The sequence below is a fragment of the Buteo buteo genome, chromosome 4 (assembly GCF_964188355.1).
Source record: "Buteo buteo chromosome 4, bButBut1.hap1.1, whole genome shotgun sequence".
In the NCBI taxonomy this organism is placed as follows: Eukaryota; Metazoa; Chordata; class Aves; order Accipitriformes; family Accipitridae; genus Buteo; species Buteo buteo.
Genome location: NC_134174.1, coordinates 35,069,710 through 35,087,081, shown reverse-complemented (window position 1 = coordinate 35,087,081; position 17,372 = coordinate 35,069,710). Strand labels below are relative to the sequence as shown.

Here is a 17,372-nt window from a genome sequence, read left to right as displayed (position 1 = left end):
GAGTTAAATCTGACAGGATCAGTTTAAGGATAGACAAATTATAGTTTGGTTGACAAGAAGTCTGTTGCACATATTTAATCAAATCAAACTTTAAGAATAGACTTGGGGGGGCGGGGAGGAACCCCAGTGGATTCTCCTATTATAGTTTTTATTTTTCCCTGTTTTTAGATATCAGCTTTCTCTCAGAAGCGAGGTTGAAGTAAGGGAGTCTATTAGAATTTTACAGAGCAAACAATTTGGTAGAAATTCATCCAAATTGTTAGACTATCTTGACTTTACCTCAACAGCCAATCCTTAGATGTTTATTTACCAGTAAAAAGTTGTTTTGCTTTTACTCCTTCTGCCCTCATATTTTTCCCTACACACTTCCCATAATTTTCCCAAGATTCCTCAGAGATCTGCATCACAGCTGAACTTATCCCCAGTTGAGACCAGAATTTGACAAGAGCTATCTCTAGTGTCCACCTGCATAGTCCTTCAACCATCTGAAAGGAAAGACTGTGCAGGGCAGCAGCCTGAGTGCAAATACCAGCTCCCAAGTTCCCAAACGCAGTAGGTTCAGGCAGTAGAAGGCTATCTAAGAATTCAGTTAAGAATCTCATTTATGGCTGAACAAAACCCTGCTACATCTTGATGTCAATCCAGATACATTTTGAAGAGAGAAATTCACTCAGTTATACAACATTTTTCATGCATGCATCTCACTGAGCTGAAAAAAAAACTGTGCAGATAAGCAAGGCTGATAATGTTTTAAGTGGACTCAGTTTTTAGTAAACGCAATTGCAGCCATCACATGAAATGAGAAGAAATTCATTAAGTGACTGGTGAGCATAACAAAATGACCTGAAGACACAGGACTTACGTGCACACACTCAAAACAGATGAGGCTAGGAAAACTAAAATGCAGGGGGTGCCTGGCATGTGAAGAACTGAAGATATCCAGGTAAGGCAGGGCAAGACCATGCAGTGCCCTGGATGTGAGCAGGAGAATCAATTAGTTCTATACTTTACCGACAGCAGTGAAGCTTCTTAAGTACTGGTGTAATGTGCGAAACTGTCAAAATGCCCTGAAATATATTCAGATTTTGTGGTGAGTAACATGGAGATCTATTTCTAAAATTTCTGTAACGTCATTTTTAGTAGGAAACAACAGTAATTAAAAAAAGATAAAGCTACCTTTAAGAAAATTGCATATTTCAAGACTGTGCTTCAAAAGTGCAAAGAATTTTCCCATATGTTCCTTACAAACAATACATCATTATTAAAAGCTAAGCATTTTAAAATGTCTTCTATTTCCTTTGAGGTACTTATGGGAAAACAGTGGCGCATTTACAGAGAATGACAAAAAATGTTTTGATATCACAAAGAATGATTAAAATATCTAAATTTCCATTGCAGAAACATGTAAGAGCTACTCTTACTGTACAAATCCCTGACCAGCAATAGTGCTAAAAAGAATGGCAGTGTTGTGTGGAACTATGTAACAAGAGGAAAACAATTTTCTTTTTAATTTAAAGGACTGCTTACACAGTCTTGGAATTTGGTTAATTTCATTGCTGGCTATAAGAAGTAAATTCACCCATAATTCCGGTTCAGCATTTACATGTGAAAAATTCCATCTTAGTGCTAAATAGAACTTTGTAGTTAAAACAGGCTGCCTGCAAGGTACCCTAGAATGACTCTGGGCCAAATTTTGCCAGTAGACTCAGTAAAACTCTCTTTGGAGTGAGGTATGTTTGCAGTATACACATCCCCTGTAACATACCAATACATGCCTTTTCCCCTTTGCTGGAGCAGAGAGCTTGATTACTGCATTTCTAATGCAGGAACAAAAATTCTGTGATAAATAGAATTCTAGTGATAGTTAATTGAGGCTGAAATACTGAAATATTCTGTGTATCATGTGCAAAGTTGGGGTTTATAAAAGTAAGACACAAAGCCTGAACGCCAAAAAATGGAGAAGGACGAAAGAAAATGAAAAAGCAAGAGAAGGTACAGGGCTAGCTGGAACACATTTAATCAACCCGGGGCAAACACCAAAACTCTCAATATCATAAAAAGGGACTGATAAGAATATAGCTAAAAATGCTTTTGTAAGACATATCAGCTGACTGCTGTCTCTAGATAGCAGTCAGAAAATAAAATAATGAGAAATAAATTCACAAAACAATGGAGAAGCCAGAAATGTAGGGAAAGGTAATTTCGAGCTTATTTTCTGTTATTGTAAGGAGGCAGCTTACATATGAGAACTATATGCTATCTCTCTTCAGAGAACCAACTAACTTTCATCAAAGATACTGCAGAAGAATAAACAAAATAAGAAATGAATCCTTTCTTTACTCCTGGCCCTATCCTCTAAAAAAACTCAGGAACCAATGATCAAGCAGAAAAACATATTGAGTTTAAAAGGACTAAGAAGAGATTTAGTTAAAACATCATTTGAAGCAACATGTTTAGAAGAAAAAAATTATTTCAAGGTAGGGGAGGGATGTAAGGATGGAAAAGAAAAGAAAAAAAAAAGAAGAAGGAAGAGCCAAAGCTAGGTTCCAAAATTCAGTAAAAGCATGATTCCTTGTAAGTACTGTTGAAGAACACAGACAGGAAGCCAGAGAGAGGAGGGAGGTAAAAATCCAGAGAAGATGGAAGAATGATAGGGTTTGGTTTGCATCCAGTATGACAGTGACTTCTGAAGTCACAGAAGACATGAAAACTGAACAGTAACAGATGCTAGATGCATCTCTTTCTCTGGGGAGAAAATATGGACTTTCATATTTTTTGCTTTCTTTGGGCTATCACCAAAACCAGCCGCCTCCTCTATTTTATTTAAAAAAAACTGTCGAGAAATTTTAACTGACAAGTTGATGCCACAAAGTTATTGATAAGAACTCAGTTTAAAACAGTTATATCTGGTTGTGCAGAGTGGTTTCCATATTCTGACATATGTATGAGGGAGTCCAGACTGAGATTCTGAGACCCTTGGAGTAGAAAACAGCTCAAGAAATCCACCTAGCACCTATTCACAAAGAAATAATTCACCAAGATCAAGATTTTCATGGAAAGTCACTTCCCAGGTTTAGTATATCCAAAAGATTTTAATGTTGTCTTGCAACCTTTTAGGATAGAGCCCAAATGCCCTCTTCCCACCCAGGCACTCAGCCACTGACTTAGGAGAGCAAGGAAAAATGAAAAATTATGTAATACCACAGATAACATTTGATAAATAATTTTTCACTCCAGTCCAGGAAGGCTTAGAGCATTACAGGTGTCTCTCTATTATGGATAGACTACACATACATCAAGTAGAGCCTCAGATCCCACCAACAGTCATTTAGCACTTGCCTTTTTAGAGAAAGAAGGATTCCCAATAGCAATTCCATAGCAACCTCCTTCTACTCACAATATGGAGCCATGGTGGGATGTAGAGATGAAAAGCAGTAGATCTACATTAATTTCACAGTTTTAAGTATATAAAGCATATACTTTCTCATTGACTGAGTAAAAAGCCTCAAATGTTAATGTAGATAACAAAAGAAGAAAACACTACAGTGCATACACACACCATATCAGAATAAAATTACTTGAGAAAGCTATCTCTCTGTGAACCTCTCTGCTTACTCTAGTCTTTCTTGGGGCTGATCCAAGCCAAACACAAAAGAGAAAAAAAATCATAATAAATATATAAAAAAATGTCTTTTTACAGGAGTTCTTCAGGATTGCTTAATGAAGAACCTGAATAGCTTATAAACCACTGTAAAGTAGATGGGGAGACTCACAAATTTTGGCATTTGAAGATGATTCCAAGATACTGCATATCACTTTTTGTGGCAGCAAAACATAGCAAAAGGAAGCAACCAAGGTGAGAGACAACTGAAAACAACTGGATTCCCCATCAGCTGACCCTTTGCTAACAAAGCAAAAGACTTTCTTGTGTCTGTTAAATGCTACTGCTGTGAAGACACATCTCTGATGATGCTCTCTAACCCACGCCAGTAGATGGGTCATAAGGCACGTGGAAGGTGGAGAATTATCATGACATAAAAACAAGGATAGCAAGACTTCAGGGGAAAGTGTGGGCAAGCACTTCTGAAACCTTGGACCTTCTCTGAAGAAAGGAGAGGAGCTGCTGGCCCACTCTCAGCTTAGGCACAGGTGGTGAGTGACAGAGGGCACCGACCTAACTAAAGGCAAACTGAGTAACTCTGTGAAGACACCCACCTTGCCCTAATCTCACTGAATTTGCTGAATGCAAATACCATTTTACATCAAAGCTAACTGGGTTTTGTTTTTATAGAAATATCATCATCACTGTCCTTTATGAAAAAGAAACTGAAAACAAAACAACCCTAAAAAGATCGGTGGAATTCTTCAAATATCAGTGATAAACCCCTCTTCTCATGGACTCTTCAGCAGTGTTCAGAAGGTATATTTCTATGGATTCGATTACATTGAAGTAACTGGTTAAGGGAATTGTAATCACACAGAAAAAGACAAATGCATGTGTTCCTCTGTGTACATGAAACACCCACAAGGCTTATGAAATCCATTCACAACAGAGGAAATATTCTAAACATTTTAAGAGGCTCTGTCAGCAGTCTCACAGCAAGACTCATTCACATTCGTAAGTCACAAGGAAAAAGCTGTTTTCTGTCCATGCTGTATGAACAGATTTTGTTTGGTCTACAGCTCATATTTAAGTTGCAAGCAAATAAATTATCCTGGCTGAATTAGCTGACAAACCACATCCATGGTATTGAGAATAAATATTTGATTGGGACTGAATTAACTCTTTGCAGATTTGTGCTCATGTTTGCACATACTAGAGCTGCATGTATAAAAAACCAGGATACGTAGGATATTAATCAAATTGTAGTCAAACATGTTTACCTGAAAAAAATAAAAAGAAAAGTATGCAAAAAAAAAAAAAAAAAGCAAGCCAGTCTTTTCCCCATTTTGCTTTTAGAATTAGTTTGAACACAAACATATGTTGACACTCTCATTCAAAACCAGATTGGACAGGAGGATAGAGGATAGTGAATCCTGACAAGTTGAAACGTAAATTAAGATGTTTTCATGTCTCTGCACATGCAATTTTGTGCCTCCCAGGGAAACTGGTACATAACAACAACTTTTATATGAAGTCCCCACCTTACTTGCAGACTTAGAGAATAGAATAGCATTGAGACTAGATTGTTATTAAACAAAGAGGTGACTAGGAGCTGGAAATCAATACGCTAATCATAACAAAGACATTGCCATTTTACAACATTTTGGAGTGATTTTGCATCAAATGAAACCCTGTGGGACAATATCAACAAATGACTGTTTGGCATCACATAGTGCCTAAGCTGAACTGAACAGGATACTTCCAAAACTAAAGCACACGTGCTAGTTTAAGGAAAAAAAACCCCAACATGTAATGCTATAAAACTGCAACAAATATTTCCATAAGTCCCTCCAGCCACATCCCCCTCCCTCCCTTAAGCTGTTAGGAACTGTTTCCCAAAGCTGCCGGAGGACTGTGATTATTAAACTAAACACCACACAATAGAATGCAAGCTGGATCTCATTCTCCATACTCCCATTTTAAAGGATGGCAGTAGAAACATTAACTATTCCATCCTCAGTGGCATTCAAATATGTTTCTCTCTTTCTGTCACACAAAAATAGTGCAAAACACATTCCTTTTGCCCTTCTCCTTTCATGTTTCTATCTGTGAAAAATAAGGAATGAAGAAGGATTTATCTCTACTGCAAGTCCTATTAACTGTTCACCCTGTCACCTATAGCATAATCTATTTATGTAACATTTTGTACAACTGTATGGAACAATCTTTTCCAATGAGCAGCAGGTGAAATAATGACCTGCTAGTTATTGTTACACCACATTTAGGACAATTAGAGGTCTTGGCTGAGTGTTTGGCTGAAATAAGCCTTCCCCTGCACAAGAGGCATATACATAAAAAATTTTGAAGGGAATCAGAGGGTTATATTATTATATGATCCTTCAGACAATCAGAAACATGGGGCACTTGTAGGTGTAGCCTTGAGCAGTTTGGCATAAACTATGCCTTTTGCTGTACTGCAAGATTTGACTCAGCTATGAGTAGAGTATAGTTCAATGTACAGACGTGATTTAAAATCAATTCCTATAGATGTGAACATTCAATATTGGAAATCTCTTTCTAAAATGCTAAAATAGATAAAATACTAACCAGTTGGTTTTAAATGAAACTTTAATACCTTTCAAAACAATGAAGTACCTAATCAGTGCTTACAATTAGGAAATTTTACAACTGAAATTCTGTGTATAAAATAGTTTCTTCTTAGTTTCCAGTTACTTTCTGCATTAACAGACTTACAGAATAACCACTAACAGAACAGCAGGTTTCCAGAACAGCCTTTTTAAGTTAATCAGCACATAGCAAGCCTGATTCTACACAGGTTCAGTTCTGCTAGCATCACAAATGAATTGCTGTGTTCATATGCTTAATCCCACGAGATGTCAAGTTATTCATGTCCTCCTTGGTGTTTGCAGGATTAGAATCTAAGTATGTTGCTTCCCCCCTCTCCCGTCCTGTCAGTAAATGTGGGATCAGAGTTCAGAACATGCCTGATTTTGTTCTCCTAATCTCTAGTAATCTTCTCAGTGACACAGGATCTGCTGCAGAATATCAGGCAGCCATATCAAAGTGGAACAGTTTGTGGAAACGTTAAGTTACATCCATATTTATCAAAGTAGGCTCCATATGCTGCCAAAAGGTAAAACAGTATCTGTTCACATACTCAAGTAGCACTAAATATTAAGGTCAATATTACCTTAGAGTCAGTACCCTCACTCACAAAGCTTTTTTACAAATGGTACTGGTTGTGTAGCCCAGATGTGTTGCTGCTTTAGCTCCTGACACAAAATTCAGGGTAATTCATGACTCACTCTGAAAACACAACTAACACAGTGCTGTATACAAAGGTAGGTTTTTACAAACTGCATATGGAGTTTTACAGTGTGAAAATTTAACTGGTGGATTCCACCAACAGAACCCTCTCGAGCGGTTCTAAGAGGCAGACACTAGAAAAGACTGTCATCCTTCAAAGTCACTTGTTTCATCAGGTAGCACGGAGAGAAGGAAAACAGTAAGACAGTGAGGACTGAGATCTTGCTCAAATATCAGTTATGAAAATATCTGTTCAAAATCCATCTTCAGCTCAGTATTCGCCCGGTACAGGTAATCTGTTCTCATTATATGTGTATTCAAATGCCTGTTACTCAGTTGTTCTGCTGCCTGTACTGCCACAAGGCCTCTAATTACCATTAAAGAAAACAGAAAGACTATCACTGGCTTCAGTCCTTGTTGAGACTATGCTGAAGTCATATTATACATGCTGGAAAAATCTAGCTTACATTCATTTTAATTTTTTTTTTCTTTTTTAGAATTTCCAGGGTTAATCAATTCACTAGCAGATACTTGACATTTATAGAAGAGAAACCTTTCCTTTCCTCAGCTTTAATTAAGAAAATACAGAAGAACCTCACCTTTCATGAAATCAGCTCTGCTCTCAAAAGGTTAGCTGCCCATTCAACATCACAGGCTTTAATAAAATAAATATTTAATTGAGTGATGTTTCCCAACATCTCTTCTTGTTAGTTGCTTGTTAGGCAATAATATCATAGTCTGCTTATACAGGCGGGGAATGCTGATGTTCAATTTTGTAAAAATACAATCTGATTTTGGGGAATGTTCTTTACAATTCAAAATAGGACAGCAGTTGTTGACAGAGCTTTGCAGACTGTTCAAGGAAATGTAGCATAGTAAAACTATGCTGCTTTTAAAATATTTATATCTTTTTAATCCTTGCAGCAGATAATCCTCTTTGCAGTAGGCAGGAAAATGAATACCCTTTATTGTTTTTAAGTCCTTGCTTTTCAAAATTAAGATTTGCAAATTTTTTCTGCCCTAAAATTTTACTACAAGTATTACTTAAAATTTTGCTTGGATCAATTTACCTTCCATAAGCAAAGCGTCTGTCTTTGTGGTGGTCCCCAAAAGTATCCCACAGCCTGAGAGACACACTCACTTCATCCACAACATCTCTTGAGCGTTCAAGGACCTAGAACAGAACACACAAGACATTCTCTTTCCCTCTATCAAACAAGTACATTTCTATTTTGCCCCCTAAAGAGGTCCAAAGCATACTAGATCAAGAGTCTCTCACATATAGTTTTCAGCGAATGTATTTTATAAAACAGGCAGAATATCCATCTTCCTAAGAGTAGGTTTGATAAAAAAAAAAATACTTTGGAATGAGAGACTCAGGCAGATGCGTATCAGACCATGGCTGCAGTAGAGACCATGCATAAAATACTTGTGAGCTCATTGCTGCATCCTGACAAAGAAAGGCTTGCCAATAAATAATAGTACAACCTCACAGCATGTGCTCCATATTTTGTACACCTGCAGTCCTTACCTCTTGGCAGACACGGTACTGATCAATGGCCCAGACAGTTGGTACGTGAGTTGCCAGCAGCTGATACTGAGTCAAGGTTGTATTGCATGCTCTTGCACAAATTAGACGAGTCTTTCCCACTGCATTATCTCCAACCACCACACACTTGATAGTTTCAACGTTGGGTCTTTCGTAGTCCATGTCAGTGTCCATTTATCAAAAACTGTAACAAGACAGTTAAACTTGTTTTCTACTAGAATTACAGCCTTCTACTTCCACTTCTTGAGAGATACCTGAAGAGGACAAACTCATAAGGAAAAGCTTGTAGTAAACTGTACCAAAGTAAGCTAGCCGTTCCTTTAAATACCGTACAGTTATGCAAATGCACAACTCTTTTGACCACAGTGGGTTTAGGTTGTTCACATGCTATTTTCACTTTGGTTTCTGTAAACACAAGCCTGTTTGCAGAAGATAGATCTTGGTGAAACAAGGACAGCTAGCACAAACTTACCTCTTGCTAATACTTTTTATGCCAAGAAGGAAAAAAGACTGGACATCAGTGGGTTTAACCTGAAGGATACCAGTATAAACCTGCCTTCTGTAATCTTGCCTATTCAGGATTTGATTTAGGGCTGTCCAAACAATATTGCTAACAGCAAGTCACGCAGATGGTTTTCGTTATATGCACACAATAAAACTGACTTGTAAGATGACTCCAGAGACTCTGCTCTCTACAAACCACAACTCCCATTGTATCCTGCATGTATCACACACCGTTAATTTTCCAAGAAGTTTGTACAGATCATTGACTAAAATGAAACCAAACAGTCCAGCAGGAACTTGCAAATATACTTACCTATACCTACAAATTCTTTTTGACATGACAATGCAAAGTGAAGAGAAGGAGATTTTTGAAGATACTAACCTCATGGAAAGTTATTATTGAAACTATTTATTTACATATTCTTTGGCAACATATTGAACAACTGCCTGGATATGAATGAAAGCTGGAAAAAATGGATATTTGAAAAACTAAAACCAACTCCTGCATGTTTACTACAGCCTGTCATTTTCATATAAAGAAATGTGGGATTTTCCTATAAAGGAATGTGGAATCATAGTTTGATATATCTGATTTTGGTTTTCTAATGTCTAGTAGTCTGCTGAGCAATCTGGTCTCTGCCAGGGAATTGTAATCAAGGAGGAAGAAAAGGGAAAATGCAAGGCACAAACATGTTCAGGAAGGCTTGCCTAATAATTATTTTGGCAAGGAAACCTGCAGCAATTTAATTGACAAAACACAGGTCATCATCTGGAGTGATGGTATACTTTTCCTGAGAAGAAAGCACTACAGATAAAGAAACAAAATTATTTGTTTTAATATCTTTTTTAATATTCACATCTCATTCACACATAAACATAGAATATATATTAACTGTCAGGCTGTTTAAAATAATAGATACAAGCTGTTTTGGTGTCCATTTTTCACTGTCAGAGGCACTATGTTCTGATTTAAGAAAAGGCATGTTTAGTAATTACTAGCCAAACACTAATTTTAACTGCATTCTTTCATTATTTAAAGTGATGTAAACCAAGAAACAAAAGTCAGTGTTAGAACTAAATGCTACCCATTTATTTAAAATTTTGCGCATGGAGTGCATGCTAATAGCTATAATGGCTCAGGTGCAGTTATAATCTTTTTTCATGTGTAGACGGGAGGAGGTAGGGACCACATAGACAGCAAGGTGCAAGGGTGAGTTTATACCACTACTGTGTCACACCAATATCTTTTCACAGACATTGAATGATTCTGGAAATGCTACAGGACAGACTAGGATGTAAGAATACATTTTAGAGAGTTGTCCTACACTAGACTGAGACATGGGCCCAGAAACTCTTCATCCTGGCACAAGTACATGGTTGCACAAGTAGAGCTTTGCAATCTGCCAAACGTAGAGCAAACAGCATGGCTTCAAACATACATGCATAGTATATACCACTTGTAAAGCCTAATGGCCTTGTGATACTAACCTGCTATGTCGGCACAGAGGTTTTAGCTGTTAAGGAAACAAAGCTATTAAGATATTGCCTTTATCCCTTCACCTGAGTTGTAACTGGCATGCTGAAATGTTACTAGTATTGAGGTAAAGGACTACAGAGACTTCCAGTTACCTGTCTGCGATCCAACCACAGCTTCTTGTTGGATGCAAGCTCCCACAAGGCTGATACCTTGGCCCATGGGCTCTATACCATCTTCATGTGTCCAAATACAAGAAGAGAAATGAGAGCTAACTCCTCTTTCCTCCTCCGCATCCTTTCCAAGAATACAGTCATTATAGAAAAAAAAGTACAAAAACAATATGTTTTTTTCCACAGTACAGAGAATGAGACATATTTGTACGCCACGGCCTCAAAGGCAGGGCCTTGAATGAGTGGCAAAAACCCAAGGGGTTTCAGTATGTGATCTAAAAAAGTTTCATTTCAAGTCTGAGAATAAACAGCAACCCCCTGACATAATATGTGGTATTAAATTACTTCATATTTTATTCATGCATGGACTAGACATCACAGATGGAATGTGGAAATGTTTACAAGGCTGGAAAACAAAATGAAGGAGCGTGGCTAGCCAGTGTGTCTGGTTGGTTTTAAACTACCAAGCAGAGAGATGCCAAACCAATTTTTCTTCTAACCCAATATTCCATTAAAAAGCTGTTACACAGATTAGATGAGGTTTTATATAAAAAACTGATTTTAAAAGTCTTCAAAAGTTCTTAAATGTTAGTTCTGCAAAAATGCATTTCAGTCCGTCACAAAATATGTATTAAGCACAGAGTCTGGAATCTTAAAAAAATTTCCAAGAGGATAACAGAGTTTAAAATTAATAGGCAAATCTAAATACAAGTGGTAAGATAAATCAATGCAGTTATCTGAGAATCCTAGAAAAGGAACACATGAAAATAAAATTTAATTTTTTTTTTTAAATTTCTGATATACTTACTAACTTAATTAAAGCAAAGTTATCACAGAACTCAGACACAGCATGCCCAAATGCCCTGTTGTAGATCAATGGCAGTCTAAGGAAGATATTTTTTGCATGACTCAATACTGCACAGGACAGAGATTAAAATAAATTGGGAATAAAAACAAAACTAGAACTTTTTGGCTATGTTAAGGAAAGTTCTTAAATCCACTCCAGGTATATATAGAGTATCTATGTATTAAAAGAGCAGATCATTTTAATATTGTTCACTAGTTTTCAGAAAGGGATTAAAACAGAAATAGCTCCTGAAGAGACTGACAGACAGAAGCCTGGGCAGATATTTAGACACCTCAAATAAAACCAGATGCTAACAACAAATTGCGGTATAAACAATTATCAAAATGTGTGGATTAAATGCTTACAAATGTAGCCAGAAGCCTTCTGGCTACTGGAATGATTAAAGCCAGGAATATGTACAAGATCTTAAAAATACAGCCACAGTTAGTTTTTTATAAGGTAGCCTCTAGGTTAAGCTTGTGCTAAACCTATTATATAATCACACTGATTAAAAATGCTAAACATGTGTTTACAAAACTTAAATTAAAAAAAAAAAATCTAGATTTGAGCTCTGAAAGTCTAGTAACATCTGGGAAGACCAACTGAAACTGAAACAAAACTGGTTAGACAAGAGCAAACCAGTGTATATAAAGCTTAATGAAAAAAACAGTATAAAATTCCAAGACCAATGAAAAACTTGCTAAAACCAACCTAAAACCTGCAATAGTTTAGTCTACCAACAAAACAAAATAGGGTAAAGTAAGAGGAAAGTTACTGGAAGTGTGACCAGCGTCAGAGAGGACACTGCCACAAGAGCCAGAAAAAGACTGAAAGACCATCAAGTGAAGAGCAGTGAGAAACCTGCTAGGGGAAAGACCTGGTCAAATATGGTTGTTCCCAAAAGAAAGCAGCAAAAGATTCAGCTGCTTAATCCAGTTCTAAAGAAAGATGAGCAGATGGATGGAAATGAAAAAAGATACCCACAAGAATAACACAGGATCTCAAAAATCTCTTAGGATGTTTCTATTTTTACACTGTCACCTGTGATTGTTTGCAGATGAAGAGGAGAAAGAGGCAGCCAAAAATCAGGAGATGTGAGTAGACTCAAGATCTAAGATAAAGCCATTTAATTAATCGACTTGATTAACAGAAAAGAACTATTCCAAATAAAGCTGATTTATTTCCAAAGAAGTATAAAGTTACTGTTCTGAACCATGGCTTGCAGATTGTTACGGTCACTGATTTCTTTCTCTGTTGCTTCACCTCAAATTGCTGTAGAGTGCTTGGTTATTTGTTTAGTTTTTCCTCATTGATGAATGAGTTGTTATTATTATCACTAAAAAACAGTTGTGGTTGCCATAGCATGCAGATCCTTCTGGTTAGTCAGCCTCAGTAATGAAACACTGCCTTTCTAAATTTTCCAAAAGATCTGTAGCTGAAGCATACCACTTGATGATCTAGTCCACTGCTACACAGATTAAACACAATACACACACACAATCTCTCTCTCTCTCTCTCTGTATTAATGTAGGTGTATTCATAAAGAAAAGATAACCAGATCCTAACCATGAACTTGTCTTGTTTTAAGAATGCAGTTTAATATATTTAAAGCTATAATTGCATTTTTCTCTGCTGGAAAGAAAGTGGATGAAGATCCAAACCCTACAGTGAGTTTCCTGTGCAGGATCAGGAATCCACCCCTATGGATCTCACTGCCTATGCCACTAACTGCCCATTTTGGAATTTCCAGATATTTTAAATCATCACTTAGCATATACAAACATAATGAAGATTTTTTTCAAAGAGCAGTAGCTAATTATTCAACCCTTTTCTCTTCAGCAAAACACCACAAACAAATCACTAAGAGTGTCTACATTAATCAGTGATTATGGAGTGATCCTGCAGGCATTTACTTCTTAGCTCAGTACTTAAACACGCCCTGTAAGACTGACATAGCACCTCTTAGCATGAAAACAAGCAAGGATGTCACTTAGTTCTTGTGTTAAGAGCAAACTCTTCAGCTGAGGGTTCAGCATGACAGCATGTAAGAACCTTGCCAGCTCAGTAAAGTTTTTCTTTAAGTTATTCCATGGAAAAAAATTTAATAATTCCAACCTGTCTCAAGTAATCTGACCAAACATGCAAACCTGGAAGTCCTTAAAACAAACAGATTGCCAACCACAATTACGTCGTCACAATTTTATTAAAGGAATCGAATGGAAAGAGACACCAAAATCTACTGTTATTTAATATGAATGGTGTAAGTGGGAATTATTTTTAAGACTCAGGCTGCCAGTAAGGTGGTAAGACCATCAACATTTATCCCTGAAAAGCACACTTTTTTGAAACTATATGAAAGACCATTTGTTGGTATTCCACATTTCAATCTATTCTGGAGATGTATTTTTGAGTATAGTTTTGGAGTGACTCCTTCAGAGAACCATTACGCAACAAGATATCAAAAGCAGTATAAGAAAATTTACAAGACTACGCAATGCTCTTGCCTCCATCCCCAAGTTGCAAAATTACTGCTTGCAACTATGGAAACTGGAAAAGGAGATGCAAAATGCCAAGTTCTTCAGGCACTGAAGTCACTACCTTATACTGCAGAATCCCAAGGCACCAGCATGCTGGCAAGGACCAAAGAGCACATGAGCCAGAACAAGCTTGTGAAATGTTCATTCTCAATATATAACCTGCCATGTGTTGTTGCAGAATCTTAATGGATTAACACATATATGCCAGGGGAAAAAGCAAGGGGACTTACTGTTCATTTGTGCAAGAGCATAGAATTCACAGACAGCTCTAATTTGGGAAAAGGTTAAGGAACAAAAGGCTGCTTTGTGGTTTGGCTCAATTTAATCAACGAATTTAGGGCCCCACCAAGTATATTTGTGAAATAAATCACAACATGGTATCAAGTAACAGATAAACTATATCAGCTGCTGAAAGATCATCACAAAACATTTTTCACAAGGTTTAAACTAATATTAGTGTTTTATTAAATTGCAGGAGGGCTGATGGGAAGATTGCTTTAAGAAGAAAAACTATTACTTGTCAGCATCAAAGAACCAGCTGGTGACAAAGGGTAATAAGACGCAAGGTGGGATCAGATCACTAGGTCACCAGGAGACAAAGATGGGCATGATGCATATCAGGCTGGATTCTCATCCCAGGATGAAGAAGCATTGCCCTATTGCCATTATTTAAAGTTCTGGCAGTTTACAGAAAAAGACTGAAAAGGAAGAGACTGACACAGGAAGAAGAAATTCAAGATCAACCCTGGAATTTATCAACTACCTGGCCCATCAACAGAACACAACAGATACAGCCAATGACTGGGAATGGGAGAAAAGCCCTTATATTCTGAAGTTAACCCGATCTTAAACATGAGATACTTGGATCTACCATGGGTAGAAAGAGAAGGGTAGCTGACTGAAATGTTGCTTCACTGCATGAGGTGATAAATGAGATAACCCTGGCTGTTGCTGCCCACAAAAGGAGAGCACAGGTCAGCAGGGATGCCTTTATCTTCCACAATGGCAGAACCTGGTTCTACCCTTTCTCAGCTGTTCTGGGATAGTTGGGGGTTTCATCTTAGAGCCAGTATCAACAAAGAAATAAATCCCACAGAATGCTGCTAAAATTTGATATAGCTGGAAAAGGTAGGTACTGAGGTTGTCATCAAGACAGACTCTACTTGGCTTGCCTGAACGAGCTTTTTTCATGACAGCTTTCGGCCAACAAGCATCAGATTTACTCCTGGATGCTACACCTTACTTTGTATTACCTGCTGGAAGAAAGAAGTTCTCAAAAGCCTCCATTCAGCTGCTATAATCCCTGCTCTATCCATCAAGTTTAAAAGGAAGCAAAAAATTGACCATGGCCACACACAGAAATGAAAGGAGCAGCCTCTAAGGAAGATGTAAAGTTGAAGACAGAACAGACATCTCTATGTTTACCTAGAAAACTTCTCAGTCATATCATCGCCACAACCTTTGCAGAAACTGTAGAGACAGGGATAATAATTCATGGCTTGTAGTATCAGAAGCCTGTCAGTCTGCTCTTTCTGAGCCTGCTTGACTCCAGATTTGTTTGTTTCTAAAGGCTAGTTATTAGGACCCTTTGTCAAGCCCAATCTACCTCTGTGATGACACAACACCTTTTGATCAGTAAGAAGGAGCACTTCCTTAGATGACCAAAAGTCAGAGATACTAGCAAAATACAAATTCTTCCCACATTACTGTATAAAACAGACTGCCCTGAAGCTCAATAGCTGAGCATGATAACATCCAGTTTTAGGTACAATAACTGATTCTCTTGAACCTCCTGAAAATGTGCAGTCCACAAGGACCTGTCTTTGTGCTATACACACTCACAGTCTACCAGACCAAAGAGAGATCCAAATGCAAAGCTCAGCATTAGACTTGAACTATGTCAATTTTCTGACAAGTTCTGGAAGACCTGAAGGGCAGAAATCAAGAAGCTGATTACACTGAGCCGCTTAGGTATTATTTTGACCTGTGACATACATTGCGATATCCTTTGTGATGAGATCACCTCTCTAGAAATTAATCCATACAGCAGGTGAAGGACATTTAACCATTTCAGAACCTTGTATGTGAGAATCTGGGATGAGCGTTTTCTATATGGTAAGAAGGCCTGCAACACTGCCAGCCCTCCCTTCACTAATTCTTCAGAGTCTACCTCAAGAACAGGCCACAACACAGGGCAGTCCCTTGTGCCTCCTTTTGTTTCTTCTTACTGTGCAGAGAGATGCGAGGAAGGGTGACCACACTGGGCCCATACCTAGAAAAAGGGAAATAATCCATAGCTGGTACATGACTGATTTAAGGCTCACACTTTGGGTTTGTAGATGCATTTTGTTAGGATTCCGGATACACCTGGCTACAACTGACTGCTCTTTCCATTTACCAGAGATGACCACAGCAGACACAGGGGAGAAGGCAGTGACCAAGATCTGGCATTGCTGTGGGTCATAATCTGTCATATCATCACAAACGGAAATTAACTGTGGCTGACATTAATAAAAGTGGCTGAGAACCAAGTAACTGAAGAACAGACAATACCCATTGATGGTGATAACCATCACCAAACAGCTGGTACTTTAGAAAGCAGCCACCCATAAAATGTCATTGTACACTGAGTCCTTAGATTAGTCCTCCTTCTGCAACAAAAGGTCACACTGCAGGAGTGGATTAAGGGTGCACCTCCACTAGCATTTTAGTTCAGATCAATAATACATTTTTGAAGCAAATATCCCAGTCATCACCACTTACCATGCTTTGGTTCACATGGTGCAGCTGCAGAGTGCACAAACCAAATTCCTTTCAGATGAATCTGAAGTAAAAGATGCTCCACCCACCACTAATGAGTGAGCGTTCAGTCCATAGGGCCAGATTAAAGGTAATCTGAAGTAACAACCTTTGCCCCTGAAACGTGTGCAGTGTGGACACTGGGTTCTCAGCACCAACTTTTTCATCCCCAGGTCCCCTGCTACCACATCACATGACCTGCTAATGCAGATAGCGCATGAGATGCTCTGGCTCCTGGTTTGTGGTTTGGATCAACATAACTGGGACAAAGCTGCAGCTGAATCCTTCGTGACTGTGATGCTCAAGAGTATCTGAAATAACATGTAAAACTCAAGATTAAAGGGAGAAGGATCACCGGAAAAGCCTGATTCAACACTACTGGGTTTCATGGTAATAAACTCCATGAAATCCCTGATTTTACTCTTATGTGGTTAAGAGCATCAGAAGTTGGTACAGCATTAAACTACTGAAACTGTTGCATAGGTTGTTACTGATTTTACCCATTTATAAAGACAGGTGTTGGCATTGTATGCTCTGTTTGGCAAGGACGTTATTCTG

The 17,372-nt window shown here is 37.9% G+C and overlaps 1 protein-coding gene across 4 annotated transcripts in view; it reads right to left on the bottom strand.

The window, feature by feature from the left end:
- The window catches only part of RHOBTB1 (Rho related BTB domain containing 1), a 50,538-nt gene that overhangs the window by 17,223 nt on the left and 15,943 nt on the right, over nt 1-17,372 (bottom strand). For 3 of the 4 annotated variants that reach the window (XM_075026873.1, XM_075026872.1, XM_075026874.1), the window contains exons 2-3: nt 8,463-8,664; nt 8,002-8,105 (exon numbers count right to left, since the gene is read on the bottom strand). In XM_075026873.1, the coding sequence (XP_074882974.1) occupies nt 8,002-8,105; nt 8,463-8,654 (296 nt within the window). In that variant the 5' untranslated portion in view covers nt 8,655-8,664. Of the gene's footprint in view, nt 1-1,011; nt 1,068-8,001; nt 8,106-8,462; nt 8,665-17,372 lie in introns of those variants that run through there. The other variant, XM_075026875.1, reaches the window with a different exon arrangement.